Raw genomic sequence first — 15,739 nt, forward strand, 5'->3', positions numbered from 1 at the left:
TAGTATGTGAACCGTTGAGTATTTAACTTCACAGCTCCTGTTGCTGTCATTTAACATCCAAGGTCTATTTCCACTAAAATATTCTCTTTCTAACGGTTTCAGAAATCCATAAGTGCAAAAAGCCTGTTTGTCTTAGCATATAGGCTATATATATATACATGGACATCTTTAACTGCAGTCGGCATGATCTTTCTCGTGGAGTCTTTTATCATCAGCATTTCCTCATATGACCATTTCAGATAACATCTCTGTGCAAGAAAATTACACCTCAAGGAGGCTTCTGGCCCGATCGAGTCCAGACGGGCTGTCCAGTCCAGGAGGCCTGGGATCGTGCTGTTGTCATTTGTTTCTCTGCTTGAATATTCTTCAATAGATTGCCAACACTTCACCCTGACTGGATAATATTTTCCATTATACATCCATACTTCCTGACACACAAAGATCAGTCAGGCAGTTTGTTTAATGCCGCAATGGCCCGAGTGGACAAAAACACCTAGCTAGCGAAGGTGTATTCCATTTCAGAGTTCTCGGTTACGGTATCAATCCAGAAATTCCATTATTGTGAAGTGATGGTTGAGTGGGTAACCAACCAGTGTCACCTGCTCTTGTGCGAGTGCTAGGCATGTCAGGCATGTCAATAAAGCCCCATTGAATTTCAGAGAAGATTAGATAGGCCCCTAGGGGGCGCCAGAGTTAGGAATTTTGGGCAGTGGGATCACCAATTTTAGCTTAATCTCTCTCTCTCTCTCTCTCTCTCTCTCTCTCTCTCTCTCTCTCTCTATGTCTCTCTCCCTCCAGGTGGTGTGTGTATAGCTCAGTCTCTGAAGATCCCCAGAGAACCGAAGCCAGGGGAGTTTGACAAGCTCATCACGCGCCTGCTGGAGACTCCCAACGCCCGCGCCATCATCATGTTCGCCAACGAGGACGACATCAGGTGCTTAGAACGTACACGCACGCACGTGCGCACAGATGGATACACTTGAATGGACGTCCCTAGACACACTCATGCACGTGCGAGCGTGTTAGTGTGCGAACGAACGCGCATGCGCGCACGCACACACACACACACACACACACACACACACACACACACACACACACACACACACACACACACACACCCTCGAGAACTCATTCAACAAATAATTAATCATGCCACCACCTGTGGCAGCAGACGAACGCACACATTTACGGAAGCAGGTGTGCGTGCACTTGTGAGCAGATTATTTCTCTTACACACACATGTCACACACACAGACGCGCACACAGACTCTGCTAGAGGAATGTTTATCCATCCATGGTCAGTTAGTCCAGACACTGAGATAACAACATGTAAATTAAGCTGCATGGTGAGGTTCTGCGCTGCTCTTCAGTTCACTCCTCACTGCAGCGGCGTGCTGGGTCAACCACTCCTCTCTGCATCTGATTAACATCATATTAACACATCATACTCAGCTGATCTCTGCAGCTGAATAGCATCACTACAGGGAACTACAAGAAGTACTTTCTACTTCACCACTTTTCAACCTATCTTTGTATAATTGGTCCACATTAATGATAAAATAGCATAATTCTTTGTGTCTCAGAGGATCGAGGGCTGTGGGCAGGTCAGAAACAAAGAATACAAGAGCGCAGAGTCCGCAGACTAGTCAACACCAACTCGGGATGACCAAGAGACTTCGCAATGCCTCGTGGGGGACTGCCCCATAGGTCGAACTCCCGTTGGGTCGAACAGCGTCGGCAGGTTAGATAATCACCCGCGAGCGTCGGCAAGTTAGATAATCACCCGCGTCACGGTTACTGAGGTTAGGTTTAGGGTTAGGGTTAGAGTTAGGCATAGTTTTACTGAGGTTAGGATTAGGGTTTGGGTTAGAGTTTGGTGGTCGATCCAAAGGGTGTTCGACCTAATGACATGTTACCGCCTCGTGGGGCGAGAAGATGGCTGGCCAATCCTTGCAGTGGGGGCACTGAGGCCAGGTGATGTATGGTGGCTGGCTATTAGGTGAGGGGGAGGAACTGGTTCTGGTTTTGCTAAACTACATGGTGCTTCTTGGAATGGCGCGCCCCTTGAAGTTGACCATGATGCGTTGGTTGGAGCAGTGTTTTGCATCTAGCCTGGTATGGCTAGACTAATATTAGTCTGGAATCTCTGTTTGGAACCTGCAGAGGCAAATACAATACAATAAATGCCTCTGGTGATAAGCCATTTAAAAAATATGGACTGTGGGAACACACTGGTTTCTATGCTGCGAAAATGAAGCTTTTTTTGCCCTTGTATGGGTGTCGCCATCATTGTTTTAATGTGTACCATTAAGTGCTATTGGCTGCCAACGGTCACGTGTGCAACTGCAGGGATACTTGGGTAAATGTGTTGAGCCTGCCGAAAAGCACACAAAGAAGAATCACAAGCCTATGATCACAAACCCCTCCTACAGCATACCCTGCTTTAACATCAATTATAACATGAATTGGACCATATTTTCACAAAACGCATATCATGGTGATTGAAACAAGGCTTTAAACTAGCGACAGGAACCATAAAGTATTTATGACAATGTTTATTAAGGTAAGAAAATCAAATGTAAAAGTTTGGGGGAAATGAATGGAATCCTATATGGAGAACATGTTGCTTCTGGTACCAGAAGAGCACAACTAGCGGCCAATCATAGGAACTTCTAGTTCTGTGTTTGCTTCATTTTAAATCCTGCCCCCCTGTGATAAACCCTCCCATGTCCAAGAACTTCTGTGCACATGGGGTGATCAGTGCCTGGCAGTGCCTGCCTCCTGTGAATTGTTTTATTTTTGTTTATTTTCTTTTTATTTCATTCATAGACAAGTTCACAACCGGGTTTCTTTTTCTTTTATTTCATTCTTTTTTTTTTTTCTGTTTTTTTTCTTTTTTTTTTTTTTTTTGCACTGGCAGATTCATTTGGTTTCCAGGCTATTGTGTATCGGCCTCCCATGTCACTGGACCCAGACCACCAGTTGGCCACATACAGCAGTCTTGTTAGGCGTTCCGGCAGACAGCCATGACAGCATGGTGTGTTAGACGCTCTCCTTTTCAACCCTGTGGAGGACCTCGGTGTCTGGGACCTTGTCCAGCCATCTGATGTTGAGCAGCCTCCTGAGGCATCTCATAATGGAAGGCATTGGAGCTGCTTTGCATGCTGGATGTAACACACAGTCCACGTCTCACAGGCATACAGCGGGGAGGGGAGGACAACAACAACACGTTGGTCTGTTATAGGCCGTGCTGCAGCTCTCTTCGCTTTCCAGACTGAGACGCACTTCCATGAGCTATACCCTGTGAATGACCTCCTCGTCCATTTTCCCCACACGAGACAGGTTGCTTCCTATGAGAGACAGACATTTCTACAGTTTGGCTCTGATGAGGGGCTCAGTGTAGGGAGCTCCAGGGTCTGGTTGGTGCAGCATCACCTTTTCTTTGTGCTGATGTTGAGGCCAAAGGCTGTGGTAAAGTTATCAACATAGGGTTAGGGTTAGGTTAGTACCAAAGCATATATTCTTTTAAATAGACAAACTACAACTCACAAATTGTGATTTTGAGCCATTAGAATAGACAAAGTATAAAATAGGGCGTAATTCAGTGTTTTGCAATAATGATTTAAATGATCTATGATCTATGAAATGATCTAAAGTTTTCAAATAATTGTAGTGGAGAGAAAACAATACTATTTTTTATAACATTGTTTGTGTCCCAAAAACTTTTTTCAAAAGGTTTGAGGCTAAATTACCACTCCAGTCCTGAATACACCTGTAATTTCTGCCTGGCTTTCAGAGCATTTTCAGCTGCAGTACCACCTTGTCCTGAGTGGGAGGACTGCGCTATTAGACAGTTTTGGCCCCACACTCCTCCCCACCTCCTGCTCAGCAGGCCTGCCCACCCCTCCCCAACCCTCTCCCAGCTCCCCCTGCCTCCTTCTCAGGCCTACCCATCCCTCCCCAACCCCTACTCAGCATAGCAGTAGATTGCGATGTCACAATCGGACTTAAAATCAGACAACCCGTTCTGAGACCTGCTTACATAGATCTACCCATAAACTGAGAAAGACACAATGGTCAGAAATAGGACTTTGTGCGGATAGAACGTGCTGGTGGGACACCAAAAAAATACATACAAATTGGAAAAATGAAAATTCATGGTGTAGTCCCTTTAATGTAGTAGAAGTTTATGGTATAAAAAAAAGGAAAAAAATATTTAAATACTCAAGTAAGTATCAGAAAATCGTTCTTTAAGTCAATGGTTCTCAGACTGTATTCCAGGGACTCTGTGGGTTTCTTTATTGACCCATACACGTCTGCAACTCTGAAAGTGTCCATTTGGTTCCATGTGTACCCTGTCAGAGTTAAGAGGAGACCTTGACAATTGAAAGTTTGAGAAACACTGCTTTAAGTGGTACTTGAGTAAATATACTTGGTTACTCTCCAGCAGTGCACTTGACATGCACTCCATATCCACCCTCTGGCCTCTGCTACCAGAGGCCCCAGGAGAGAGAGACAGAGCTGGGTGGCAGTCCGGGGGAGGTGGGGGGGTTGCCATCTGCTCTACTGCCCACATCCTGCAGGCATCCATTTTGATTTTATCGTCGCTGTCAGGCCAGAAACCTTGTATCTCCATATTCCAGTCGCAGACTTTACAAGTCAAAGTCTGCGAAAGTATGAACGTATTGGTATCAAAATGTACTTAAAGTACCAAAAGTAAAAGTACTCATTGTGCAGCATGTCCCATTTCAAGTTTTTAAACGAATGCAAATCTTTTGAAAATAGCAGATCTTTTTTTTTATTTTTTATAATTTTTATCTCACGATTTTGTAACCCATTTTTCACCCAGTGCCAATTGCCTAACCTGCACTCCTGGTTTCTGCTCTCCCTCTGCCACGCCTGGGGAGCTCTGGCTGGCCAGGGGGAGGCGTATATAAACCAGGATTACGGCATGTTTTTGTGAGGGTATCTACCCTACCCGAAACTAGCAGATCTACAAGCTCACAATGAGCATTGTGAGCTTGTAGGTCGGCTATTTTCAAATGGCCGAAATGTATCCACCTCTTTCCGCGGGAATTCACTGGAGATTTCTTTGCACCACACTTCCGGTTAACAGCAGACATACAAGCTCACGTCGCAGATGCAACCGTTGTGAGCTTGTAGATCACACTCGGCTGCGGCGCCGGAAGCTCCGTGCAACTTCTGCGCAATGCACGATGGGATGATGGAAAGTTGTGGATATGGGGATGAAGTGAAGGCGGGAACTCAATGCATTGTATTAGCCTATTAATTATTGTTCATTAATTGCTGCTGCCGCCTGTACTCGTTTCAACCCCCCCAAAAAACAATAATGTACCCCTGTGCCCACCCTGAAGTTGGCAGGCCCAGCCTATTTCTCTGTTCTGGCTACGCCACTGGTTTTATTTTAATATAAAATAGAATAACCCTCACGGGTCAGTGTTTATACTCTCAGTTTATACTCTGCAGTAGAGTCTCAAGCAGTGAGCTGGGACCTGAAAGAAGATATGAAAAGGGTAGTGTTCTGACAGAGCCATAGCTGAGTGGGCACAGGTTAGACTGGGATCAACTGGGATCAACCTTTTTTCAGGTTTTCTGATCTGGTCTAGAGTGGATATAACTTTGTGTCATCACCAGGAGAGCAGAACCCAGGCACGGCAGACACCAAGAGTGCCTGAGGTCCTCCAAAAGAATTCCCCTCGACAAGGGGTGTTATAATTTAGCTTAGTTTCATATAATTGTTTGGTATGATAATTGTTCTGGTATATCCATCTTTTATTCAAACCCGTAGCGTGACAGGCGAGACTAAACTAATTAATTGTGTTGGGGAGCAACATTGCTGTGCCAGTCGGAACCCAATTTATTTTCCCTTTTTGTTCTTTCTTGAGACTAGGCATGGCCTAACAGTCCGCATCACACGTGTGAGGTTTAGATGAAACCCAGACTTTCCTCTGCGTGGAAAGCCTGGTGACGTGATAGGTCTGCCCATGTGTCATAGTGTCCCTGAGCAAGACACTTTACCAGAGCCCCTTTGAGCTAGCATCAGCTGGGTGAAGCTGAAACTGAATTCGACCCACATACGTTTCAGACAAACAACCACTTTAATAGGTACATAGGTACATTTACACTGTTTGTATGCCATATACTTTCATACTTTAGGTAAGTCTAAAAGAAAAAGTACTTAACATTACTTCTTACACCACTGATTTTCACATGCTGTTCTCTACATTAATCCTTGACCAGTCCTAATATGGTCAACATAAACGCCATGGTGCAATGAGAATCCAGTAGAGAACCACTGGTCTAGACATTGTATATATTCTCGCTTCCCACCGTGGCTCGTTCACAACTTGCTTGCTCTTTCTTTTTTGTTCCTTCTGTAAAATGCTGCTCTCTCCCTCTCTCTCTCTCTCTCTCTCTCTGATCGGATGGTCGGATCGATGTGTTTGTGTGTGTGTCCCGCCAGGCGCATCCTGCACGCAGCAAAGCACAACAACCAGACGGGCCACTTCCTCTGGGTGGGCTCTGACAGCTGGGGCCAGAAGATCTCCCCGGTGGTTGGCCAGGAGAGGGTGGCAGAGGGGGCCGTCACCATCCTGCCCAAGAGAGCCTCTGTGGACGGTAAGACATGCAGGGACGCACGCTTCCCCCCAGAAACACCACATTTTTGGACTGGTCATTTCACTAATACGAAATGCTAGGATCATTAGGTAGAATGAGCATCGTATATAAAAACCTGCTCCAGCACCAGTTTGGATCGCAGGCTCATTGTAACACAAGAAGGCTAGATGGGAGAGATGAGACCTTCATTGATCCCACTGGGGAAGATCAGTCGCCTAATTGAGAGAGAGAGCGATAGTGTGTGTGTGTGTGTGTGTGTGTGTGTGTGTGTGTGTGTGTGTGTGTGTGTGTGTGTGTGTGTGTGTGTGTGTGTGTGTGTGTGTGTGTGTGTGTGTGTGTGTGTGTGTGTGTGTGTGTGTGTGTGTGTGTGTGTTTGAGAGAGAGAGAGAGGGAGAGAGAGAGAGAGAGAGAGAGAGACACTAAAAGGGAGAGTTTTATCCCCATTATGAGGTAGAAGCACATTTGAAAAGGGCTCTTTCAAGATTTCAAGATGGCACTCTGGTTACAAGCAGGGGCATAGTTCCGCCGATTTAAAATGATTCCAATACGGAACTAAAACCTCCTATGATTGGCCGCTAGTTGCGCTGTTCCCCCCCCCCCGGCCGATCGCAAAAAGAATTGTTCTCCATTGGACCCCATTCATTTTCCCCTTTCGTTTTCTAACCTTAACCCTTTCAGTGCCACCTTATCACCACTAGAGGGCGCCCAATGGCCATAGAATCCACCATAGACAAGCGTATATGCACAAGCCGTGCGCAGCCATGACGCGCCTGAACACTTTCCTTTGTGCATGAACAGGGACAGGATGAAGTTAGCTTGAAGTTAGCTATTGGCTACCAAGCATTTTAGAAGCCCTATTTTCGGCGATTTAGCCATGATTAAACCTTGCACACCTCATGGATATGCATGGAATAGAGAAAATGAGCTCTAAAGATCCTGGATTGCATTGGAGTGGATGGTAAATATCGGCGGCGCGACGCTCTCGCGGGCCGTTTAAACAGATGACGGCCGGCGGCCCGGCCCAAAAAAATAAAAAAATAAATAAAAAATACTTTTTTTTTTTTTTTAAAGCCGAACTAGTTCGGGATAGGCACCCAGGACGGTCCAAATTATAAGAGTTAATTAACATTTTCATTAATACTTTATGGTTCCTATCGCTAGTTAAAAATTGCCACATTCTCCCATGTATCTCTGCGGTTGCACGTGACCGTTGGCAGCCAATAGCATCCTCTGGTGCTTTTACAATCTATGATGGCGACACCCATGCCAAAGACCCAAAATGCGTCATTTGCGCTGCATAGAAACCAATGGTTTCGCTTTGTCCATATATTTTACCGTCTATGGTTACAAGTCATACTAATGATTGAATGTCATAAGTCAGATGGGGGGCTCCTAACTTTGAGCCAGCGTCATGGGTGTTTTTTTTTTTTACACATAATTTCTTTACACATATATACATATCCTTACCTACAGCAGATCTGCAAGCTAACAATGCATTACACTGCGTTTTTGTTGTATGAATAAGTAGGCTTAAGTGGTTAAGCAAACATCTCCCCTATGTATCGTTTAATTTTCCTTTTTTAACAATTGGAGCCCTGAGTGAAGAGAGTGAAATCCCAGTGAGACCTATTTTCTGTATCTACTGTATATACTGTACTCCTTAAATGCCCCACTATGGATTCTCCTCTATACGCTATACCTTTTCTAACAAGACTTAGACATGCTGAAGGCATATGTCATCTGAGCCACAGTTAATAATGCTGACAGTTAGTAAGACCGTGTTTCATCCTACTGTACATGCCACCATAATTCTCCAGCAATACCTACGGTATGCAAAATCCCACACGTTTCATCTTGCAAGAAATGTGTGCGTCAACGATATTGTACAGATGGTAGATATCGTTGCTGTTGGGCAGAAACCTCCATATTTTACCTTTTGGTGTTCTTTCATAAATGAACGTTTTATCGTCATCCTAAAAGCTTCAAAAATAGCAGATCCACAAGCTTGACATGCGGCGCGAAGTGACACGTTTTGAGCATGTCGATCTGCTAATTTTGCCGTTTTTAATTTGAATCCTGCAAAGTAACAGTTTTGGACATACTGTATGAGGTTTTCACAGACAGAGACAATTATGCTAAATCCTACACACGTTGCATCCCGCGAGTAATGTGCATGTCATCTTCTATACCAAGGGTCTCACGCTGTGAGGCGTTGTGAGCTTGTAGATCAGCTATTTTCGGCGAAGAGCTAGGTTTGGTGTAGAGGGGGAAAGTACAGAGTGAAAGGTAAAGTTTATTAAGTATTGACGGTTCAAGTGGTTAAATATCTGAAAACACAAATTGATATGAATCTAAAATACACTGATGATTGTGCTGTCAAACAATGAACTATATGGAATCTATGATAAGGTTGTGGGGGTCCCTGCTTCATCTCTCTCTCAACTAAGGGGTCCTTGGCATGAAAACATGGAAGACCCCTGATTTATACTGTACTGATACTATAGTGTGTCTCTCTCTTAACACTGGCAGTGTGTGTACTCTTTCTCTCTCCCTCGACTCGTCTTCACATCCTCCTCAGCCTTTGATCGCTACTTCAGGAGTCGCTCGCTCTCCAACAACCGGCGGAACGTGTGGTTCGCCGAGTTCTGGGAGGAGAACTTTGGCTGCAAGCTGGGGATGCATGGCAAGAGGCCTGGCAGCCCAAAGAAATGCACAGGTAGGTACTGCATGTGTAACCCCCCCCCCCCCCCTAGGTAGATAGATAGATAGATCCACTCCATTTGAGGTGAATTTTTTGGCATAAATCATGGCTATTGAACACCCTTTACATCTGAGTGTTGGTTAAACTAATATTGAACCAATGGAAAGTAGTAAAAGGTGCTTGGGTCAAAACCTCCTAACTCCACTTGAGCTCATTTTCCCCGAAAATGAACATTTTGGAGTTAGGAGGTTTCGGCCTGACAGCAGAGATATACATAGAAAAGACATGCAAATGTTTGTATTGTGGCTCAGGGAGTGGCCGGTAGAGACCGGATCCACAAGGTTCCCAGTTCCATCCGGGTAGAGTTATATAGAGTCGAAATAGCAGATCTAAAAGCTCACAACACGTCGGCGCACAGCGTGCTGTGAGCTTGCAGATCTGCTATTTTCACCCGAGCAAAACCAAACAATAGAATGGCTTGTCTTTCAGTTCTTCTGGAGCTCTTCTCTACTAGTCCCTCCCTAACATTTTATTCAGTGACAAAGTTGTCAATATATATTTAGTCTAAGTTTTAGTTATGATAGCTTTAGTTTTCTTCAGTGAGAAAAGATAGTCGACGAACATTTTCTTCAGTCCATTACACATGCAGCGTTTCTCTGTTTACGTTTACGCACTCTTCTTCGCACGCTGTTTTCACCTGACAAGATGCTCATATTATAGTATACCCAAGGCAACGTGTTTGACAGTTTAATTGGGAATGCACTCAATGCAGCACTTTGTTTGGCAACTGTATTATTTTGGCAAGTGGAGTGTTTTGGCAAGCCGCTATGAAATGAGACAAAACTGTCAAACTTGTTGTTGCTGTAGAAGTTTAGTAGCAGCAGAAAAAGAAACAAAAATAAATGTGTAAATTAACCACTATGACAAGTCATGTCATAAAAAAGTTAAAATAAAAAATAAAAATAAGATTTACATTTAGTTACATACTGTACTTAAGAACGATTTTGAGGTATTTGTACTTCACTTGAGTATTTCCAATTTCCAATACTTTTACTTCTACTCCACTACATCTCGGATCCAAAATATTGTACTTTTACTCAACTACATTTAGGGTATTTGAAAACTTTAGTTGGTAGTTACTTTGCAGATATAAATCATAATAAAATAAAACATACATAAAACCACTTTAGCCCTGATTTATACCTGCGCTATTTGAAAATAGCCGATCTACCAGCTCACAACACGTCGCGTTGTGATCTTGTAGATCTGATAGTTTCAAACTTTTTCAAACTTTTTGTACTTTAACCCTTCCAGTGCCAGCCCCTAGAGGGCGCCAAAGAATGCCAGGGTATCTCTCATAGGCGAGCGCATTAGCATCCGGGGACTCACGTTGCAGTGACGCGCGTGCTCACGTTCGTGCACGTCATGAAAAGGTCCCGGATGAAAATGGCTACAAAATAGCTATTAGCTTGTTCTCATTTAAAAGATAATTTTTCGGCGATTTCGCCGTAAATAAACCTCGCGCCGCCTCCCTAAAAACACAATCCAGAGAGAATTACCTTCAAAGATGTGGGTTTGCATTGGATTCGGCGGCGATTCGCGGCGGCGTTACTCGTTTACGGCCGGCCGGGGGGCGGCCGGATCTCGGTCACTGGATGGAAAATTTAGGCCGGGGCTTCAGTAGGCCTCGGATCATTTTATTCATTTCATTAAAAAAGCCGCATTAATTCGGGATCGGCACACTGGACGTCGTGCCGCCGGCGGCGCCGAACATTCGGTGAACATTGGGGGGCTCAAAAATGTATTTTAAACCATTTTTAATGGAATATATCGTCGGACCATGTAAAATGGCTCGCTGGAAAGCGTAGGACGAGCCAGGACCACCCACGGCTCTACAAGCAGCTCGGGGTAAGTAAAATAATAAAAAAAAAATTGTATTGGATTGAAATAAAGCCGAACTTGTTCGGGATCGGCACAATAAGAGTTAAGTACAGATTGATACCATATCATACGTTTACTCAGGACTCAATACATTTTTAATACAGGACTTCTACTTGTAACAAAGTATTTCTTCATTGTAATATTGATACTTTTTACACCACTGTCGGCTCTGCTCCTTCTGCTCATCCTGTGATGCCCGGCCAGTGCACCGAGGGCTTTGTGAGAGTGAGTGCCTCTGCAGCCTACTTCAGTGGGCGTGCATCTGGCCCTCCAGCCCTGTGCTCTTCTTGACGAGTTTATGACCAGATGCTCCTATCTGGTCCTGTTCCGTTCATGTGCCCCCCTGTCTCCCAAGCGGTGTCAGGGCTGCCGAAAACATTGTCCACGGTCTATCGACTCCTTTGTAGATTAGTGAATATCGTCTGTCGGGTGGAAACCTCATTATGTCCAAACCCTTTACTTTTCAGGATTGAAATTCAAAAATAGAAAAAAGTAGCAGATCTACAAGCTTGAAAGTATAAGCTTTTGCATGATGATGCTGTAGTATGATCAAATAGGGCGCTAATTTTTGAATATGTAGATGAGAGGTTTCTGCCTGACAGAGACCATATATTTTATGAGAGAATACTAATTGGAGAAGAGTAATTGGAGTAATTAATGTAGATTAATGTAAACAGAGGTGTGTGTGTGTGTGTGTGTGTGTGTGTGTGTGTGTGTGTGTGTGTGTGTGTGTGTGTGTGTGTGTGTGTGTGTGTGTGTGTGTGTGTGTGTGTGTGTGTGTGTGTGTGTGTGTGTGTGTGTGTGTGTGTGTGTGTGGTAAACGCACAAACAAACAAGCGATCATCATAACCACGGCAGACAAATGTGTTGGCTTGCGGTCTTTGCTCACATCTCGCAGTGTTTGTGAGCCTTGATTCGTGGCTGTTGTCAAGTCTGCTGGATAAACAGACACAGGACGCCTGCTGCTTCCTTCTCCAACTCATGCAACAACACACACTTGACTGGATGGAAAACTTGTCATGGACCAGCTCGCCTCCCCCTGGGCTGCCATCACAGCACCAGGACCCAGACTCTGATATCTGGGGAGGGTTTATGCATCATGGCAGGACCTCACAACACCAGTTCTGGAAAGTAACATAAAACTCATTAACTGGCAGAGTTGAAACATCGTCTACTCTGCCCCTGCCAGGATTCAGAGAGTTTTCACTACCCTTTGAAAAATCGTGGAATATTATTCTTCATAACGATCCACGGACAGATGGCTTTAAAACACTTAGTAGAGTCTCGGAGAAGAGGAGAAAAAGAATTGTGCCGTCGCGATAATCTGTTCCATAGTTATGGGGAGTTGAATGGAGCTTGGTTTCACTTTTGTTTACTGGAAAACAAGAAAGGAATACATTATGACATTTTTCAAATCCAATACAATTAGACCTTTGCTATGCCCCTCCCCAAAAGCGATTGTCCAATAGTTTAGCAACCTTTGCTAACTGGCAGCTTGCCATATGGCAAGCTTCCGTCAGCAGTCATAGCTGTCGCCTGCTCACACAGTTTGCAACATAATAAGAATAGGAATACCACCATAACGCGACAGTGACTGGAAGAACCAGCAAGATTCCACTACCCAGAAATGCTGAAATCTGCACTTAAACTGCAAGGCTGTATGGCTGTGTTGTTGTGTTCAACAGTTGAACACATACACAGCACATCGGGAAAGTTACACAACTCACCCGCCAAGGTGATGGCAATAAAAGTCTATTTATAGACTACTAATCGCAAATCATATAAAACAAACAAATGTACAAATCTGCAGTGATCTGATGCTGATCAGCTGATGTGTTGACGGCTGCTGGACTGGCTTTTGTTTCGGATTCCGCACGTTTATTAATCCTGACCATAAATATGAATTCATTTTTTTGCTCTATTTGAACTGCTGCTACTGTAATAGTGTAATAAAAGTTGATTGAGTTTATACTGTTTCTCTAGCCCTGAACCATGACGCTAGTATCTCACGACCATCATGGGTCCACCTCAACATGGTGCTGAGCAGTTTAGCCACACGTACGTCTACAGAAACTTTCAGATTTAAAAAATAAAGTGTTAACTGAAGGCTGGCGGATGTCACAATATAGTACGCTCAAGCAGAATTACCACTATCTTCCGTATTGTTTAATAAGACGCATTTTAATCCGATTGGTTACCATGGCCGTCGATCGGATTAACTGAATATACATGTCATACAGTAGGCATACATTTGGTACAGTATCTTTTACTTAAGTAAAAACTATTTGAGAACTTTAGTTTTTTGCCATTGACTAGATGGGAAAACCTGGCATGGACCGCCGGGCACCCATCCCGGTACCAGAACCCAGACAATGATAATGTGGTTTTAGGGTTTTACACATGGCAGGACCTCACTGTGTCCCACCAATCAGAGAGCTATGCGTGCAGGGCTGGGTGTGTGCTGAAGCAGACCACTGCACAGCCCTGATGTCCAGCAGACTGTACAGAAAAGCCAATAACATCCCGTCCTGCTGCACATCACATCAGCAGCAGGCCTCTGGCTGGCACTGCTGCATCCAGGCAGTGGTTTGAAAAATATAGTCGTTGTCGGGTGAAAACCTTCTATGTCCAAAACCATTCGTTTTGCATTTATCATTTTAAAAATGATTTAAACTAGTGAAAACAGCAGATCTGCAAGCACACAGCAGATCTGCAAGCACACAAGGCCTCGCACCGCGAGGCGTTGTGTGCTTGTAGATCTGCTGTTTTCACTAATTTTGTGCGACGGCCTTGTATGGTGAAGCAGGGCTTTACTTTGTGAGAGAACGCACACATTTGAAACTTGGAGATACGAAGTTTCCACCCGACAACGACGATATGGACATGTTTTTTACCTACTGTATTATAATGTAAATCTTTGGGGCATGAAATAGGCACTTTAAGTACAGTTTTGCGTACTTTATAGGCTGTGTATACAGAATACACTGACTGCTGGATGATGTATCATTATCTTTTGTTCAAGTAAAAGTAGCAATACCACAATGTAGCAATACACAGTTAAGGTCCTGCATTCAAAAATGTAGGAAAAGTACTGGCATCTAACATACATACGGTACCAAAAGTAAGAGTGATCCTTATGCAGATTTAAGGGAGTCAAACGTACAATATTTGATATAGTGTGTGCCAGCGGCTACGTCATTGTAGTCCTTAGCGGCCATTTCTTGGGTCAAAACACGGGTGTTTCAATTGTTTGATTGCATAGAACTAATGCTATAGTCTAATCAGAACACCTGTGTAAGGCTGTGTTTACCCAAGAAATGGCCGCTCTTAGAACTACATTTGGCACACCCTATCCACAAGAGGCTGGAGACTATCAGGACCAAACTTCCGGGTTTAACAGCAGACATACAAGCTCACGTCGCGTCGCAGATGCAACCCGTTGTGAGCTTGTAAATCGGCGGCGGAACCTCGGTGCAGACGTTTGCACAATGCACTATGGGGCGTAGGAAACTCGTGGATAGTGGAGTATTATGTATAATTGAAAAACAGTAACACAAGTACCTAAAAATGTACTTAAGTACAATACTTAACTTACAGCGTTAAATATACTTTCCCACCACTGAGGATCAGTCCTCCTCTGTCTTCCCTCAGTAATCTTCCTTTCCTCAAAGCACGAGCGCAGTGGAATATTGGCCTCATCTATTTCAGCACATATTGAACGCTATTGTGTCCTTGTTGTCTGCCTGTGAGAACTGACCTTAAATAACTGCGATGGGATCATAATATTTACGTTTGGTGAAGTGCTGCTCCGTACCAAGGGAAATATGTCAAATATTTATGTGCCGGTGGCTGGGTGTCATTTTTCAATTCAGTTTATTTGGTTTTGTTTGTATCACCGGCACCGGCCATGTACAAAATACAATCATTTCAAAGCAAAGAGATAAGGATCGATTCTTCGTACCAGATTTAACCAGTAAGCTAATTTCCATGTGTGGTTCCTGGGCAGGTGAATAGTTTACCAACCTAGATCAGGGGTCTTCAACAGGCGGTCCGGGACCCCTAGGGGGTCCTCAGAGTTACTACAGGGGGGCCACCAAATCCTTGTGTGATAGAATAATTATTTTAAATGAACAATTGAACCCTCGCATCCCTATACTCCGAGGAGAACTTCAGCCAAAAATAGCAGATCTACAAGCTCTCAACGCCTCCAAGCTCTCAACGCCTTGCGCTGTGAGGTGTTGAGAGCTTGCAGATCGGCTATTTTTGGCAAATAGGTTTAGTTTAGGGGTAAAAAAGACCAGACCAAGTACAGAGTGAAAGGTCAAGTTTACTAAATATTGACGATTTATGATTTTAAGTGGTTAAGTGTCAAATAAGCCTATGAATCCATCTATGAAATCGATGAAAATCTCCATCACACATTTATACAATATGTAGAGGGGGTCCCTGCTGAAT

The 15,739-nt window shown here is 44.1% G+C and overlaps 1 protein-coding gene across 1 annotated transcript in view; it reads left to right on the plus strand.

Annotated features, from left to right (window-relative positions):
- The window catches only part of grm8b (glutamate receptor, metabotropic 8b), a gene marked incomplete at both ends in the record, with an annotated part of 294,591 nt that overhangs the window by 170,744 nt on the left and 108,108 nt on the right, over window positions 1-15,739 (plus strand). The window contains 3 exons of the mRNA XM_080737073.1: window positions 799-934; window positions 6,488-6,642; window positions 9,221-9,358. Of these exons, the coding sequence (XP_080593199.1) occupies window positions 799-934; window positions 6,488-6,642; window positions 9,221-9,358 (429 nt within the window). The remainder of the gene's footprint in view (window positions 1-798; window positions 935-6,487; window positions 6,643-9,220; window positions 9,359-15,739) is intronic.

Source organism: Nannobrachium achirus (assembly GCF_963921795.1).
Source record: "Nannobrachium achirus genome assembly, chromosome: 11".
NCBI classification, from domain to species: Eukaryota; Metazoa; Chordata; class Actinopteri; order Myctophiformes; family Myctophidae; genus Nannobrachium; species Nannobrachium achirus.